At 53.7% G+C, this 12,121-nt stretch overlaps 3 protein-coding genes across 6 annotated transcripts in view; all 3 read right to left on the reverse strand.

Moving 5' to 3' along the window:
* Positions 1–381: 381 nt before the first annotated feature.
* On the reverse strand, positions 382–2,262 carry MRPS26 (mitochondrial ribosomal protein S26). The gene is made up of 4 exons (XM_063113573.1): positions 2,011–2,262; positions 1,766–1,912; positions 1,536–1,659; positions 382–893 (listed from the first exon to the last, which is right to left on the reverse strand). Exons 1-4 carry the CDS (start codon positions 2,223–2,225, stop codon positions 759–761), a joined length of 621 nt encoding a protein of 206 aa, XP_062969643.1. The 5' UTR covers positions 2,226–2,262; the 3' UTR covers positions 382–758.
* Positions 2,263–3,186: 924 nt separating this feature from the next.
* On the reverse strand, positions 3,187–4,011 carry LOC134369645 (progonadoliberin-2). The gene is given in 3 exon segments (XM_063086278.1): positions 3,187–3,234; positions 3,587–3,708; positions 3,852–4,011. Coding segments are annotated over 3 exon segments (330 nt in total).
* Positions 4,012–8,716: 4,705 nt separating this feature from the next.
* PTPRA (protein tyrosine phosphatase receptor type A) overlaps positions 8,717–12,121 on the reverse strand; it is a 152,926-nt gene continuing 149,521 nt past the window's right edge. For all 4 annotated transcript variants that reach the window (XM_063075681.1, XM_063075672.1, XM_063075691.1 and 1 more), the window contains 4 exons: positions 11,688–11,813; positions 11,456–11,607; positions 9,807–9,942; positions 8,717–9,015 (listed from right to left, as the gene is read on the reverse strand). In XM_063075681.1, coding sequence (XP_062931751.1) covers positions 8,941–9,015; positions 9,807–9,942; positions 11,456–11,607; positions 11,688–11,813 — 489 coding nt within the window. In that variant the 3' untranslated portion in view covers positions 8,717–8,940. The remainder of the gene's footprint in view (positions 9,016–9,806; positions 9,943–11,455; positions 11,608–11,687; positions 11,814–12,121) is intronic.

The raw sequence follows: 12,121 nt of genomic DNA on the forward strand, positions 1-12,121 counted from the left end.
TGGAAAGAGCCACCGGAAGAAATGGGGTCTTCTTGCTTTTTATTGGCAGCTGGCCAGTAGGGGGATCTGAACCCTTGACCCTGGTGTCATCAGCATCATGCTCTAACCATGTGAGTGAACCCACCAGCCCTCCTCTTTACTTTCTGTATCTTGAACACACCAGACCCTGCCAGCAAAGCGCAGATGGAGCAGAAGCAGACCCTTGGCCAACAAATAGTTTGTAGCTCAGGTACCAGGTGATACTGCTCCAGTCTACAGCCCCAGATCAGGGATCAGGAAACTTTTTCTTTAAAAAATCATAAAACTAGTAGTTCAGATTTTGCAAGTCATATGATTTCTGTTGCAACTACTCATCTCTGTCACTGCAGTGTAGTCAATGAATGGGAGTGGCTGAGTGCCAATAAAACTTTATTTACAAAAAATAGGCAGCAGGCCACATTTGGCCCATGGATTGTAATTTGCCAACCACTTGACTCGATGATCTTCAGATGACCTGGCTGCCCAGTCTGATCCTCTGTGAGATGAACCCACTCTAGGGTAGGTGCTCTGCTGAGGCTGTACATGGGAGCAGAACAGAGTACCATGTTTGGGAATTCCTGACCAAGCGGTGAGGGCACAAGCCAGAACTTGAAGGCTGCACTGGAAAAGGCAGAGTCTTCCTCATAAGGAACACCAACTGCTTTATTCCGGCTCAAGTTTATTCCAGCTTACCCCCATACACACATGGTCCCTGGGCGGGCACTGTCCTTACTGGGCCCCTAGGAGCCACTGCCCCGTGATCTAACCACCAGCCCCTCTCTGGTGATGGCCCAGTTGTAGCTTTTTGGGGAATCCAATGCTTCTTCCACCCTCGCCTCCAGGTTCTCTCGGGTGATAAAGTTTTTTGCCTCCTCCTATTGGGAGAGAGAAAAGGCCAGCTGAATGGGAGACTCTGGCACATGGTGGCCTGTGCAGTAGCCTCCTGGCCTCTAGCCCCTCCCCCCCGGGGGGGAAGGATGCCTGGACCCCAGGTCCTCTGTGAGCGCCCCAAGGACCTTCCTTTGGAATAACATCAGGCAAGGCTGCCTGCCACATTCCTCTTTCTTAGACAATCATCTGCAGGACACCTTAGCCAGAACACCAAGCACCAGCTGTGACACATGGAATCAAGCTCCTCAGTGTTACCCGGTCTCCTTTTTATCGCTCTCAAACTCGTCCTTCGCAATCTATTACTTTAATTCAAGCCTCATCTCATCACTGCACTACTCCTAACTGGTCTCTCTGCTTTTAAGACCCACCCCTGACAACCCTAGCCTAGAAAATTTAACCCTTCAATGACTTTTATTGCCTGTAAGGCAAAACACAAATTCCTGAGGCACGCGGGATCCCTCCACCAGACACCGGCTTACCACCTCCCAGGGACCCTGCTTACATTCCCCTTCTCTCCCAAATCCTCATCTGCCAAGTCTCTCTCAGTCTCTGCACGCCCAGAATGCCCACTGTCACCCCAGCCGAGCCCGCGGCCTCGAGCCCCGCCCTCTGGAGCCCCTGCCCACCTGCAGTTGCAGCACTTCTTGCTCCTTGAGCTGCACCCAGGCCTGCGCCTCTTGGGCCTGGCGGGCCTGCTCCTCGGCCTGCCGCTGCTCCCGCTCCCGCGCCTCCTGCCGCAACCTGGCTATCCTGCGGGGGGCAAGAGGCCGGGGCTGAGCAGGGCTGGGGCCTCTCCCAGGCCGGCCGCCCCGCCTCATCCCGTCTCCCGCCTCACCCCGTCTCCCGCCCCACGCACCGCAGCTCGTGCAGCCGCCGGTTCTCCGCCTGGTTCCAGGCCATCAGTTCCCGGTGCTCGGCGGCGTCCTCCAGGGTCTTGCGCTCCACCAGGACCCCGGATCGGGCCTCGTGCACCTTGTTCCGCACCTCGGATACGAACTCCTGCCTGGGCGGCGACACGCTTCAGGTCTGTGCCCTCTCCGCCCGCCCGCACCCACGCTCCCCTGAGGGCGCCGACGGCCACCTCCCCTCCGTCACACGCACCTGAGGGCGCGCACGGTCTGGCGGTACTGCCGGTAACGCTCTATCATCACAAAGAACTCCGCAGGGTCCACCGCGGGCGGGGTCGCCACGCGCCCGACCTTGGACTTGGCCGGCGGGTCATGGCGGCTCTTGCGGCCCCGCGCGGGCAGCAGCAGCAGCAGGGCCGGGGGCCTGCACGGGGGCCGCGCTCCCAGGCCGCTCAGCGCGCGCAGCATGACCCACTCCGCTCACCCCGGCCCGTACCGCCCAGACGCCGCCGACAGCCGGAAGTGGCCGCGGGGCACTGTGGGACCGGTAGTCCCCGGGCTCCCCGCCCCTCAGCCCCTCCTCCGCGGGCGGCACGGGCACCCTGCCCCCGGGCTCTGGCTGGCCCCTCCCTACGGGTCCCGGGCCGCCGGTCGACCCTCTCGCCAGCCAGGCCGGCCCGCGTCCCTCCAGCCCCCAAGCGGGGAAGGGTCTCAGCGGGGGTAGGAGAGGGAGGAGATAAAAGAGAGAACTCGAGACAGCTTCGGAGACCTCACATTTTATTGGAGGGCGGTGGGCTCGAGCTGCAGTCGGCTGAGGGAGAGGGGCGGTCACCTCACGTGATACTCTAGTCACGTGATCTCCGAACTGCCGCCTTCCGGGCACCCACCCTCCTTGTCCCCACCTGGCCTCCCGGAGCCTATCACTCTGCGGCTTATGTTGTCTAAATACTTATGTTAGATTAAAACAACAGATCGGAAGTTACTGGTGGAGTAGAAGGAGATAATTGTATTAAAAACCTCCATAAATAAAAAATAAGACAGTGGTGGCTGTGGTGTTCCCCAAGCTTCTTCTCAAGCCAAACGCGCCCCTCCACCCACAGGAACCCGAGGACCCAGCGGCCAGGATGCTGGAGATACGTAGCATATCTCCAGCCGGTTATACTGTATGTATAAAATGTGTATTTTCCAAACCTGATACGTAAAAATCTGAGTTCACACCCATGACACTAGGCGACAAGGCTTTGCCTCATAGGAACTTATTACATTCTCCTTTAGTTATCGTGCTCCCCTAGTGCACTTTAAGTTCAATTTGCAAAACAGTAATAAACCATAGTCTTGGGGAGTCACTGAGTCCTTCATTCCTGGTGCACGTGTCAGCTGCCACCTGGTCCTCCAGACCCTACTGCCTATTTGTCTCAGGTTGCACCCCTCACCTCTTCCCCGCAGCCAGGGGCCTGCCCACCTTGGAGCATGTCAGCTTGATGAAACAAAAAGCCTGGGGGACCCCATGGCCGCCACTGTCTTGTTATTATTTTTTTAATTTATGGAAGTTTTTAGTACAATTATCTCTTACTCCACTAGTGACTTCCAATCTTTTACTTCAATCTAACACAATTTTATAAGTTGTGTAGAATTCTCCCAGGAAACAGGAAGGATGGCAGATGGCACCCGCTTTGTGTGAAGCAGGAGCACAGAGAAACATCTGGTTGTGCTGTGGCAGGGGGCATCGCAGTGGTGTCTCATCCCCTGCCCTCCCCAATCCCAAGCCATGATGGCCACTGGTGACCAGTGGCTGGTTTTGAATGCTGGGAGCCTCTCACCACACTCACCAGGTGCTGCTTCCTGTGGAGGAAACATCAGGTCACAGTCTGGCCCTCCCAGGGCACACTGTCCTCCGGGGCAGCCAGGGCATCGCTTGGGAGGCCATGGGCAGTATGGGCTGCGCTACCTGCTGCAGTGTCCAGGACCCTTCCTCAGAAGGGAACTGAGGCTGCAGCCTGTCCTCCCTACCCCCAACCCTGGCTCAGGGTAGGTGGAGGAGCCCCAGCCAGGACCTTCTTCCTCCCCCTTTGGCTGGGGAAACCCATCGCCCACCCGGGGGCTTAAGGGCACTCTGAGGGTCCTGGGCTGAGCTAGAGGCTCGCTTTCCTCCAGGGTACCAGTCATGGGATCAGTGCTAAGCCTCTGAAGGTCCAGGATGGACGGCCATCAGCAGCAGCAGCAGTAGCAGAAGGCCCAGTCTGGAGCTGGCCATGGCAGGGTTGCTGTGTGGAGTAGACAGCACTTAAAGAGTCTGACAATACCACATATACACCCTTCCTCCTCCTCCAGGGTCACCTTGGACAACTGGCACCTCAGGGACAGCTTTCCTGTATCCTAATGCCTTTCCCTTTCTGCCACTCCTCTTCATCCCAGGTCTGCAGGGGTCCAGATCCTAAGAGCTCCTGGCCCTGCCCAGGGGAGGATGCTCCAGGGGACTAGTCTTCTCCCAGAGCTCTGGGTCACAAAGGCTATCCCACCTTGCAAAGCTCTGAGGACCCTCCCGTCCCTCCTTCCTTCAGGGAGTTCCAGAAGTGGAAGAAGGTTGGAGAGGGGAAGAGAATTCAGGCCAGTGGATGGGTGGACGAATGGATGGTCAGGGGAGTTCTCCATGAGACAGCAATGTGGGGGTATTTAGGGCAGCCGGTGCTATGGAACTAGAGTGGCAGGCCCTCTGCCCCTTTTCTCTGTGGCCCACCACATCTCTCCCGTGGTAGATGGGGATGTGGAACGGGTGTTCAGTGGTGGCAGGAGCAAGTGCTTCTACCCCTTGCTTCTCCCATGCCAGGGGCAGCAAGCACAGCAATAGATAGTAAGGCTGTCTGGGACAGAAGAGGGAAAGAGGGCTTTTCTGGATAAGGTTCAGGGGTGGAGGAATTTGGGAGGGGGGAAGGGGTATAGGAGTTTGAGGCGGAGGGAAGAAGGGCAGGGCGCCATGCACCCAAGGTGGAGCTTGACCCAGGAGCCCCAGCTCTTAGGGAGGGCAGCCTCCTCACTCACCGAGGGAGAGCTGTGGACGAGGTGGCTCCTTCAGGCGCTGCCAGACAACCCCAGGATTTATTGACCAGGCGGGTCCACCCCCCGCTTCCAGGCCCACAGGCTCCAGTGACGTCTTGAAAGAGGGGCAGGGGAACAGCTTGCCACTCAACCCTCTTCCCACTCCATGAGCACCCACTAGGCAGCCACTGGCCCTGTGGTCACCAGACAGATGCTTCCCTCCACCCCATCTTCCCAAAGGTCTGAAGTCACAGGACTCCTGCTCCAGGCTGGCCCACGTCCTGGTCTCACCTTCCCACATCGCAGGCTGCATCCTCAAGTTCCTGCCCTTGAGGCCTCTAAAGCCCTCACTGCCCTTCCTGGCCCAAAAGGGAAATTGTGGCCTCAAGGGCACTGCGGAGAGGCAATGCTTGGGGATTCCCAGACTCCCACCCAGCTCATGGCTCTCCCCAGTGGAAAAGTAGGGGCATAAGAGTAGGGATCCGAGCAGCCTGTAGAGGTCTTGCCACCCTCCTTGAGGGCTTGTTTGGTCACCTGTAAAATGGGTAGGGTGGAATAGTTTGTATCCACACACCTGGGCACTAGGGCTGGGTCATTCCAGATGGAAGTGGGTTTCAGGGAACAGTACCTAGCCAGGAGTGGCCTCTCTTCATGAGGGGGGGCCTGGCTGAAGGGGCACTGCATCCTCCCTGGGGCTATAAGCAAGGGGTAGAATAATTTTGTCCTTCAAGGTTCTAACCCCTCTCCACCCTGTGCTCAACCTGGGATCATTTGTGGATTTGGACAAAGCTAGCCGGGGCTGTTTGTCTCTCAGCTTGCATCAGCATCTCAGCTTTCCACCTCCAGCCATCAGCCTCCAGGTGTCAGAGGCCTGTCTACAGGGTTAATAGCCAATCTCCACATTTCAGCACAACAGCAAATGTGAGAGCCAAGGCCAGACTTGGCATTGCAGTGAACAGTCATTGGCAGAGCAGGTACGTCAAATCCTGTGACAAGGATGAGGGAGGGAAGGCATAATGGGCACCAGTGTGTCCTGGGTACCTGTACTTCAGCCTTCAGGCAGGATGGGCACACCTGTGAATTTCCAAGTTGACTTATTTGCAGGAACCTAAAATGAATGTATGGACTGTATGTTCAGTTACATTGTTTGGGGAAATACAGACTTTGTTAACCGGGTGATTTTTAGGAAAACATCTGCTTTGTGATTTAGTAAAATAACTGAGTTCAATAAACTAGCTTAGTTCTGGTTTGGATTTACCTAATGTTTTATTCAAAGTCCCTGGTGTTTAATTTTAAAAGAGGAATGGGGTGTCTTTATTTTTTCTGTAATTTGATTATGGTTTTTCCTGAGAAACTCAAACCAGTACACTAAGCTCCCAAGTGAAAGCTCTGGTCCCTTTCTTTCTGGCAACATACTTAGCTTTTCAGGATAGTTGCAGACGTTCCTCTACAGCTGTCCACTCTGGGATTCATCCTTGTGTCCCTCTCAGCAGAACACAGAAAGCTGCTTGTTCACCATTGAGTTCCAACCAATGCTTGGTCCTGAGGACACAAAATCATTCCAGCTGGGAGCTGCTTGCAGTCAGCTGGGAAAGCAGAGCTTTAGAGCGAAACAAAAACTCAGGTGCTGTCAGAGCACAGAAGGGCACAAGCCCTGAGCACATGGCCCGGGGTGAAGGATGAAGACAAGTTAGCTAGAGTTGCGGAAACAGGGAATGGCAGCAGTGGCATGCCCCAGCGTAAGGAACAAAACGGAGGACCATAGGAGCCACCGGTGGAGCTGTGGGGCTGAGGAGTGGCAGCGGGGGGCAGAATGCTGGAGGGCTGGAGGAAAGAACAGTGGGCTTTGGAGAGACTGAGGTGGAACCCAAAGGACTGGGTGAAGCCCTGGAGCAGGGAGTGAGACAGATGCTTCTGAAGCACCCTGGTGGAGTGACTTGGCAGGAAGCAGGACCCAGCGCTGGGGGTGTCGGGGTTGGAGTAGAGCTGAGGGTCCCACAGACTTGGAAACCCCAACCTCTAAGGAGACCGTGGAGGAGAAGCTAAAGGGTAAGGATAAAAGTCAGGAGAGTCACTAACCGAGGGGATCAGCTAGTGGACAGAAAGATGATGGACTCCTGGGGTTAGCACCAAGGAACATGTGGGAATGAAGTGAAGAAGAAGAAAGAGTCAGAGCACAGACATTTTCAAGAAATCTGTGATGAAGGGGGAAGAACTTAGTACTGGGGGAAATGCTTTTTTTTTTTTAAAGAGACTTGAATATTTGGGAGGGGGGTGATGAAGGAAACTGCAACCTAGGAGGGAGCGACTCGGTGAAGTGAGGTCTGAGCATGGTCCACGCTTCTTTCAAAACTTCAGTTTTGAGTTTACTGCCTACTTCCTTAGTTCCTAAGTTCCTAAGGAAGGACCGAGTGCCTCTAATGACTTCCACTCACCTCCTGCAAGCTTCCAGAAGTGGTCCGTTGTTGCACCCCTGGCTCCCACAGGCCTCCTGGGTCCCTTCCTTCCATTAACATCCTGAATATGTGGTGCACAACTGGCTCCCCTACTGGAGCCACTATGTGTTTACTGCTTTGCCTGGACTCTAAGGCCCCCTGTGATGTGGCTCCACTTGACCTTTCCTCCCTTTTTCTCATCTAAATCTCCAGCATCCCTCAGGTCCTGCTCAAGTCCCCCCACCTCCAAGCAGCACAGCAGCAATGGCCTCTTGAGTGTGCCTCCATGGATGAGGCTGGGGTACCATTTCTCACTCCTGAAGCCTCTAAGGAGTCCAGGGTCTGCCCTGGCTCTTCAAGAAAGGCCTGAGAGCCACCAGAGCTCTGCCACAACAGCCAGTTTAGACTCCTGCTCCCATGATGAGCTGCTCATGAGGCTAGGAGGCAGTGGACAGACCCGCCCTCCCAAATGTGCCCCCGACTAAAGATCACATTTCCCAGCACCCCTGCAGTTAAGTGTGGCATATGACTAGGTTATAGCAGCGACCCAGTTTCAACATGAAGATGAGAATAACCTAAGAATATTGGGGCCTGAAGATGGAAGGACACTGGCCCTCTGGACAGGGTAGAGTGTTACATGAGAAATAAGTGAAAAACCACCTAATTTAACGCACAAAAGTTTGACACTTTTTTTCTAACATGTCAGGCTCAAAACCAAGTTGGGATCTAAGACTCCCACCATCTGGCTTCTGGATCTGTGATATACTTCCACATAAAAGTCCTGGAAATGAAACGCATGAAAGGAAGTGGAAGCTATTTAACATAGTAAGTGTGGACCTGAAGATTTGGAGAAGTCAGACTGGCCTCAGCCCCAGATCCAAGCCAGCTTCTTTCTGCCCTGTGCCCCTCGCTTAGGGAAACTCAGTGAGGACCCTCACCATCTTCCCCAGGGAATGAGGTTGGCTGGGACTATTGCACCAAAGATGTGCTGGGAATGAGAGGAGGGTCCTGGTGATTATCTAAGAGCTGGGGGATTGAGCTGGATGGAAAGGAGGGACTGGGTGATCTCTCAGCCAGCTGCGAGAGAACAGCAATGGCAGGACCAGGAGCAGCCTAGGAGAACCCAGCCCTGTATGGCTGCCCCACCCCAGACAAAGGGAGACATTTCCTTAGGGAGTCAAAGCTTTTATTACCTGATAATCCCTAGTGTGGTGCCAGAGATACCGCTCTGGTCCCGTTATGCCCCGCGGTGGTATGCTGGGATGTAGGCTGTGGGAGAACGGGGTGGGGCTGAAGAGGGGAGGGATATTTACAGTGTATGGGGGTACTGGGACAACCACTTTCCTCAAGTGCTCCAAGAACTTTGTGCTTTTTTTCTTAGTTGGTGCTGAGCAACCTGGAATGGATTTTGTGTTTATCTTCTTTAGGAAAAGGTGTAAAAACCAAAGAACAATCCTGCCCAGTTTCCAGGCTGAGGATGTCACGATATCAATCCAAACATCACACTATTTAATTCCCCAATAAAACATTGGAAAAAGGACTATCAGGGCTAACACATTTACATATAAAATCTCCACCTAATAGGTAATAGAAGCCTTGTACCAATTTCTAAAACAGTTATAAGATATATACACAATTTTGGGTATATTAACAAAACAGAATATTACAAAATATTAAAGGCAAGTCTCCTGTCCGTGGGCCCTCGTCGCCTCTTACTTGAAGTTGGCATAATCTGAGAATGCGTCAATATATTCCTGCACCACCTTGTAGCAGAATTCATACTGTTCCTGGAGAGTGAAAGGTGGGGGGAAATGCCAGGGTTACTGAACAGAATGCAGTACCTGCTGTTCCTAATGGAACTTTAAAAAAAAAAAAGGAAAACTGAAAGGAAATGAATATTATTGGACTTCCACCTGAGCCCTGACCTGTCTGCCAGAGTTCTGACAGCATTCCCCTTGTGGGATGAGTATGGCAGAAATTCTATAAGCAGAGCTGACCAGAGATGACGAGGAAAGTCCTCATCCCTGCGGAGGTCAGATGTGAGTGTGCTGGGCTGAGGGATGGAGCAGCTGGAGTGTGGCCCACACCTCACCATGGCCACCAGACTGAGACGTGCCCTGGCTCTCAAAGCCTCATCTCCTCCCAAACCTAAAATTCACTTTTCTTTCCCTCTTAAACATTTCTAGTTCCAGGGGATTCAGGAAAACCTCTGTGGATATTCAGACCGTTAAGAGTCAGACCTCTGAACAGGGAACTTGAGCCGAACAAAGGCACGTACTCCTGGGTCTTCCTTGCCCAGGACCCAGGGAGAAGCACTGACGAGCCCTGTGTCACACCCAGGCACCCCCTTCTAACCTCTCACATCCCTCTGGAGACAGAGTCTATGCTCCCACTGCAATCCTGCCTCCCAAGGTGCTTCCTGTCTGCCTGGGGCACCTCGGGTAATGGTGGGGCTAGGCGTGGAAAGGCTTCTATCTACTGGGTAGGCCCCTCTCAAGAGCCTCCTCCCTGAGCTAGCCCTGACAGAGAAGGGCCGCAAATGGTGTAGTGGCACAAACCAATACGTGGAGGAGCATACCAGTGTCTGGACCATGTGTGGCCTCTGCAGCCTCAGGCTCTTGACGGTCTGGAAGACATCCAAAATCCCCTCCGCTTTCACACGCTCCAGGACGGTGCTCAGGGCACAGAAGGTCCCCGTCCTTCCTGCCCCAGCGCTGTAACACAGCAGACACACTTACCATGCCTGCTACGACCCTCTGTGCCAAAGGGGTAAGTGACAGTGGTAAGGAGCAGACAAAGGCTGAGGGTAGTGGTCCTGAGGTCTGTCATCCAATGGAGCGGGTGGCGTGGCAGCAGGAGGCGCATACTCATCTCTGCCTTGTGGACCCCACCCAGCCTGGAGGAGCCCTGTGACAGCACAGCTCTGGGGTGGTGTGCCCTGCTGCTCCTCCTGCATAGCCCATGTGCCTGCTGAGGGACTCGCCTATGGTGATGACCCTCACTCATGCCCAGCAGCACTGAGCCCATGCCATCCACCTGCAAACATGACTGATTGCCCTGACTTGCTGCTTGCTCAGGTTAGAACAGGTTCTAGTCCTGTCTTTCCTTTCCTTGACAAACCCAGCCCCTCTATACCTTTTGTGTATCTACTGATTCTTTTCCATGCCTCTCATTTTCTTCTTAAATCCAAGGAATCCAGACTCTATCCACCCTGGTCAGTGTTATCAGTTGATTCACTCACTAGACACTTACTGAGTGTCTACTCTGTGGCAGGGACTGTGGGGTTTAGTACTACCCGTAGACAATCAGATATGCAGTAAGGGAAACAAAAAGAGGAACAGGAGGCAGGGTGTTCAGGGAGGCTCTCTGACAGGAGGCCATGTGAGCAGAGACCCGTGGAAGGTGAGAGTGAAGCCCTATGGCTGTCTGGGAAAGAAGCACCTCAGGCCAAGGCAGAAGGATGACTAGTCTGCTGAAATCTGTGCAGCTGATCTGATGAAGGAAGGAAGGGGAGCGGTCGGGGTGAGGTCAGAGCCCCCGGGAGACACTAGCCTCTGGTACACGCCCCTGCCTGGCCTGAGCAGAGAGCCCTCAGATCAGGTTGGGCCTTCTAAGCTGCTGACTATAAATAAAGGAGTGCATTTTTTCTAAAATGTAATCTCAGACAACATGCCTCAAACAAAATTCCAAAATTCACCTCCTCCTTCCAAAAGAGCCTCCTCACCACCTTTCTTCTGTTGGTCACACTGACTGTTACCAATAACCCAGGCTCAAACTTGGGAGACATTCTTGATTCCTCTTCTACCCCAAGTTCTTACTCTTGTTCATTTTTCTGCAAACTGTTTTTCAGAAGAATTGCCCTTTTCTCTTTTCCTGTGCTTCCTAAGGAAGCCAGGCCCTCACCGCTCATATGCCCAATGCTCTCTTTACTGTCAGTCTCCTCTGCTGCTATCCTGGATCCCCTAAACCACCCTGAATGTTTCCCTGCCCAAGATCTTGACAGTATTAGTTCCCCAGCACTGAATATGCCAAGTTCATACTCCAAGATCCTCTCTTATCATCCAGCCCTGTCTTGATCATCAAACTTGATTGCTAAGTACTCACCAACATCCTGCGCTTGTCCAACTTTCCTCACGGTCCAATGCACACTTACCAGTGCTCCCCCAACCCCAATGGCCTGTCTCCACGCTCCTTCCCCACTAAGGTCTGGGGCTGGGCAAGCAGTACCTGCAGTGCACAGTGATGGGGTGGTTCCCTGACTGCTGCTGCTGCTTCTGTACAGCTGCGATGATGCTGATCATGCCCTTTCCGTCACTGGGGATGCCCACTTCAGGCCAGCCATGGAAGTGGAACTGCCGGATCTGTCGGCTCTTGTTCTCCTTTGGAGGAAGGGGGATCAGGGAGGCAGGGCCAACCCTGCTTTCCCTGTGGGAGGAGCCCCACCCACCAGCCCTCTTACCCTGGTGTTGGTGACCAGGAGGTCTCGGACGGTGTAGCTCTCACATTCCTCCTCTTTCTTCAGCTCCACTGTTATGTCTCCGTAAGACACCAGTCCATCAGACGGCCAGTACTGGGCACACTTCTCCTGGAGGGACACATGTGAGAGGTGAGAGGTTCAGAATGCCATGGGTGGTAGAGCAGCCTGACCCTCTCTCAGTACAGCCACCTCTTACTTCATCCCCAAGGTACTGAAAACTTGGAGGATCCTTATAGTACTTCACATCATCCCAATTAACTTGCGATCCTCACCAGAGATGATCAGTTAACCATCTGGTGTTACTTATTTACAGCTGAGTTTGTAACACTGACAGTGTCTGTGAAGAACTATACCCATGGTCTCAGTGGCTGGGGGGAGAGAGGAGGAGGAGGAGTGGAAGTCTTTGTTTTGATTCC

Source organism: Cynocephalus volans, chromosome 1 (genome assembly GCF_027409185.1).
Source record: "Cynocephalus volans isolate mCynVol1 chromosome 1, mCynVol1.pri, whole genome shotgun sequence".
In the NCBI taxonomy this organism is placed as follows: Eukaryota; Metazoa; Chordata; class Mammalia; order Dermoptera; family Cynocephalidae; genus Cynocephalus; species Cynocephalus volans.

Bases quoted from the DNA above. Each gene is read 5' to 3' on its own strand.
- MRPS26 (XM_063113573.1), bottom strand. From the start codon at position 2,225: ATGCTGCGCGCGCTGAGCGGCCTGGGAGCGCGGCCCCCGTGCAGGCCC. The intron at 1,913-2,010 runs GTGCGTGTGACG...GTCGCCGCCCAG, and splicing joins CAGACCGTGCGCGCCCTCAG to GCAGGAGTTCGTATCCGAGG. The intron at 894-1,535 runs GTGGGCAGGGGC...CTCTCCCAATAG, and splicing joins AAGAAGTGCTGCAACTGCAG to GAGGAGGCAAAAAACTTTAT.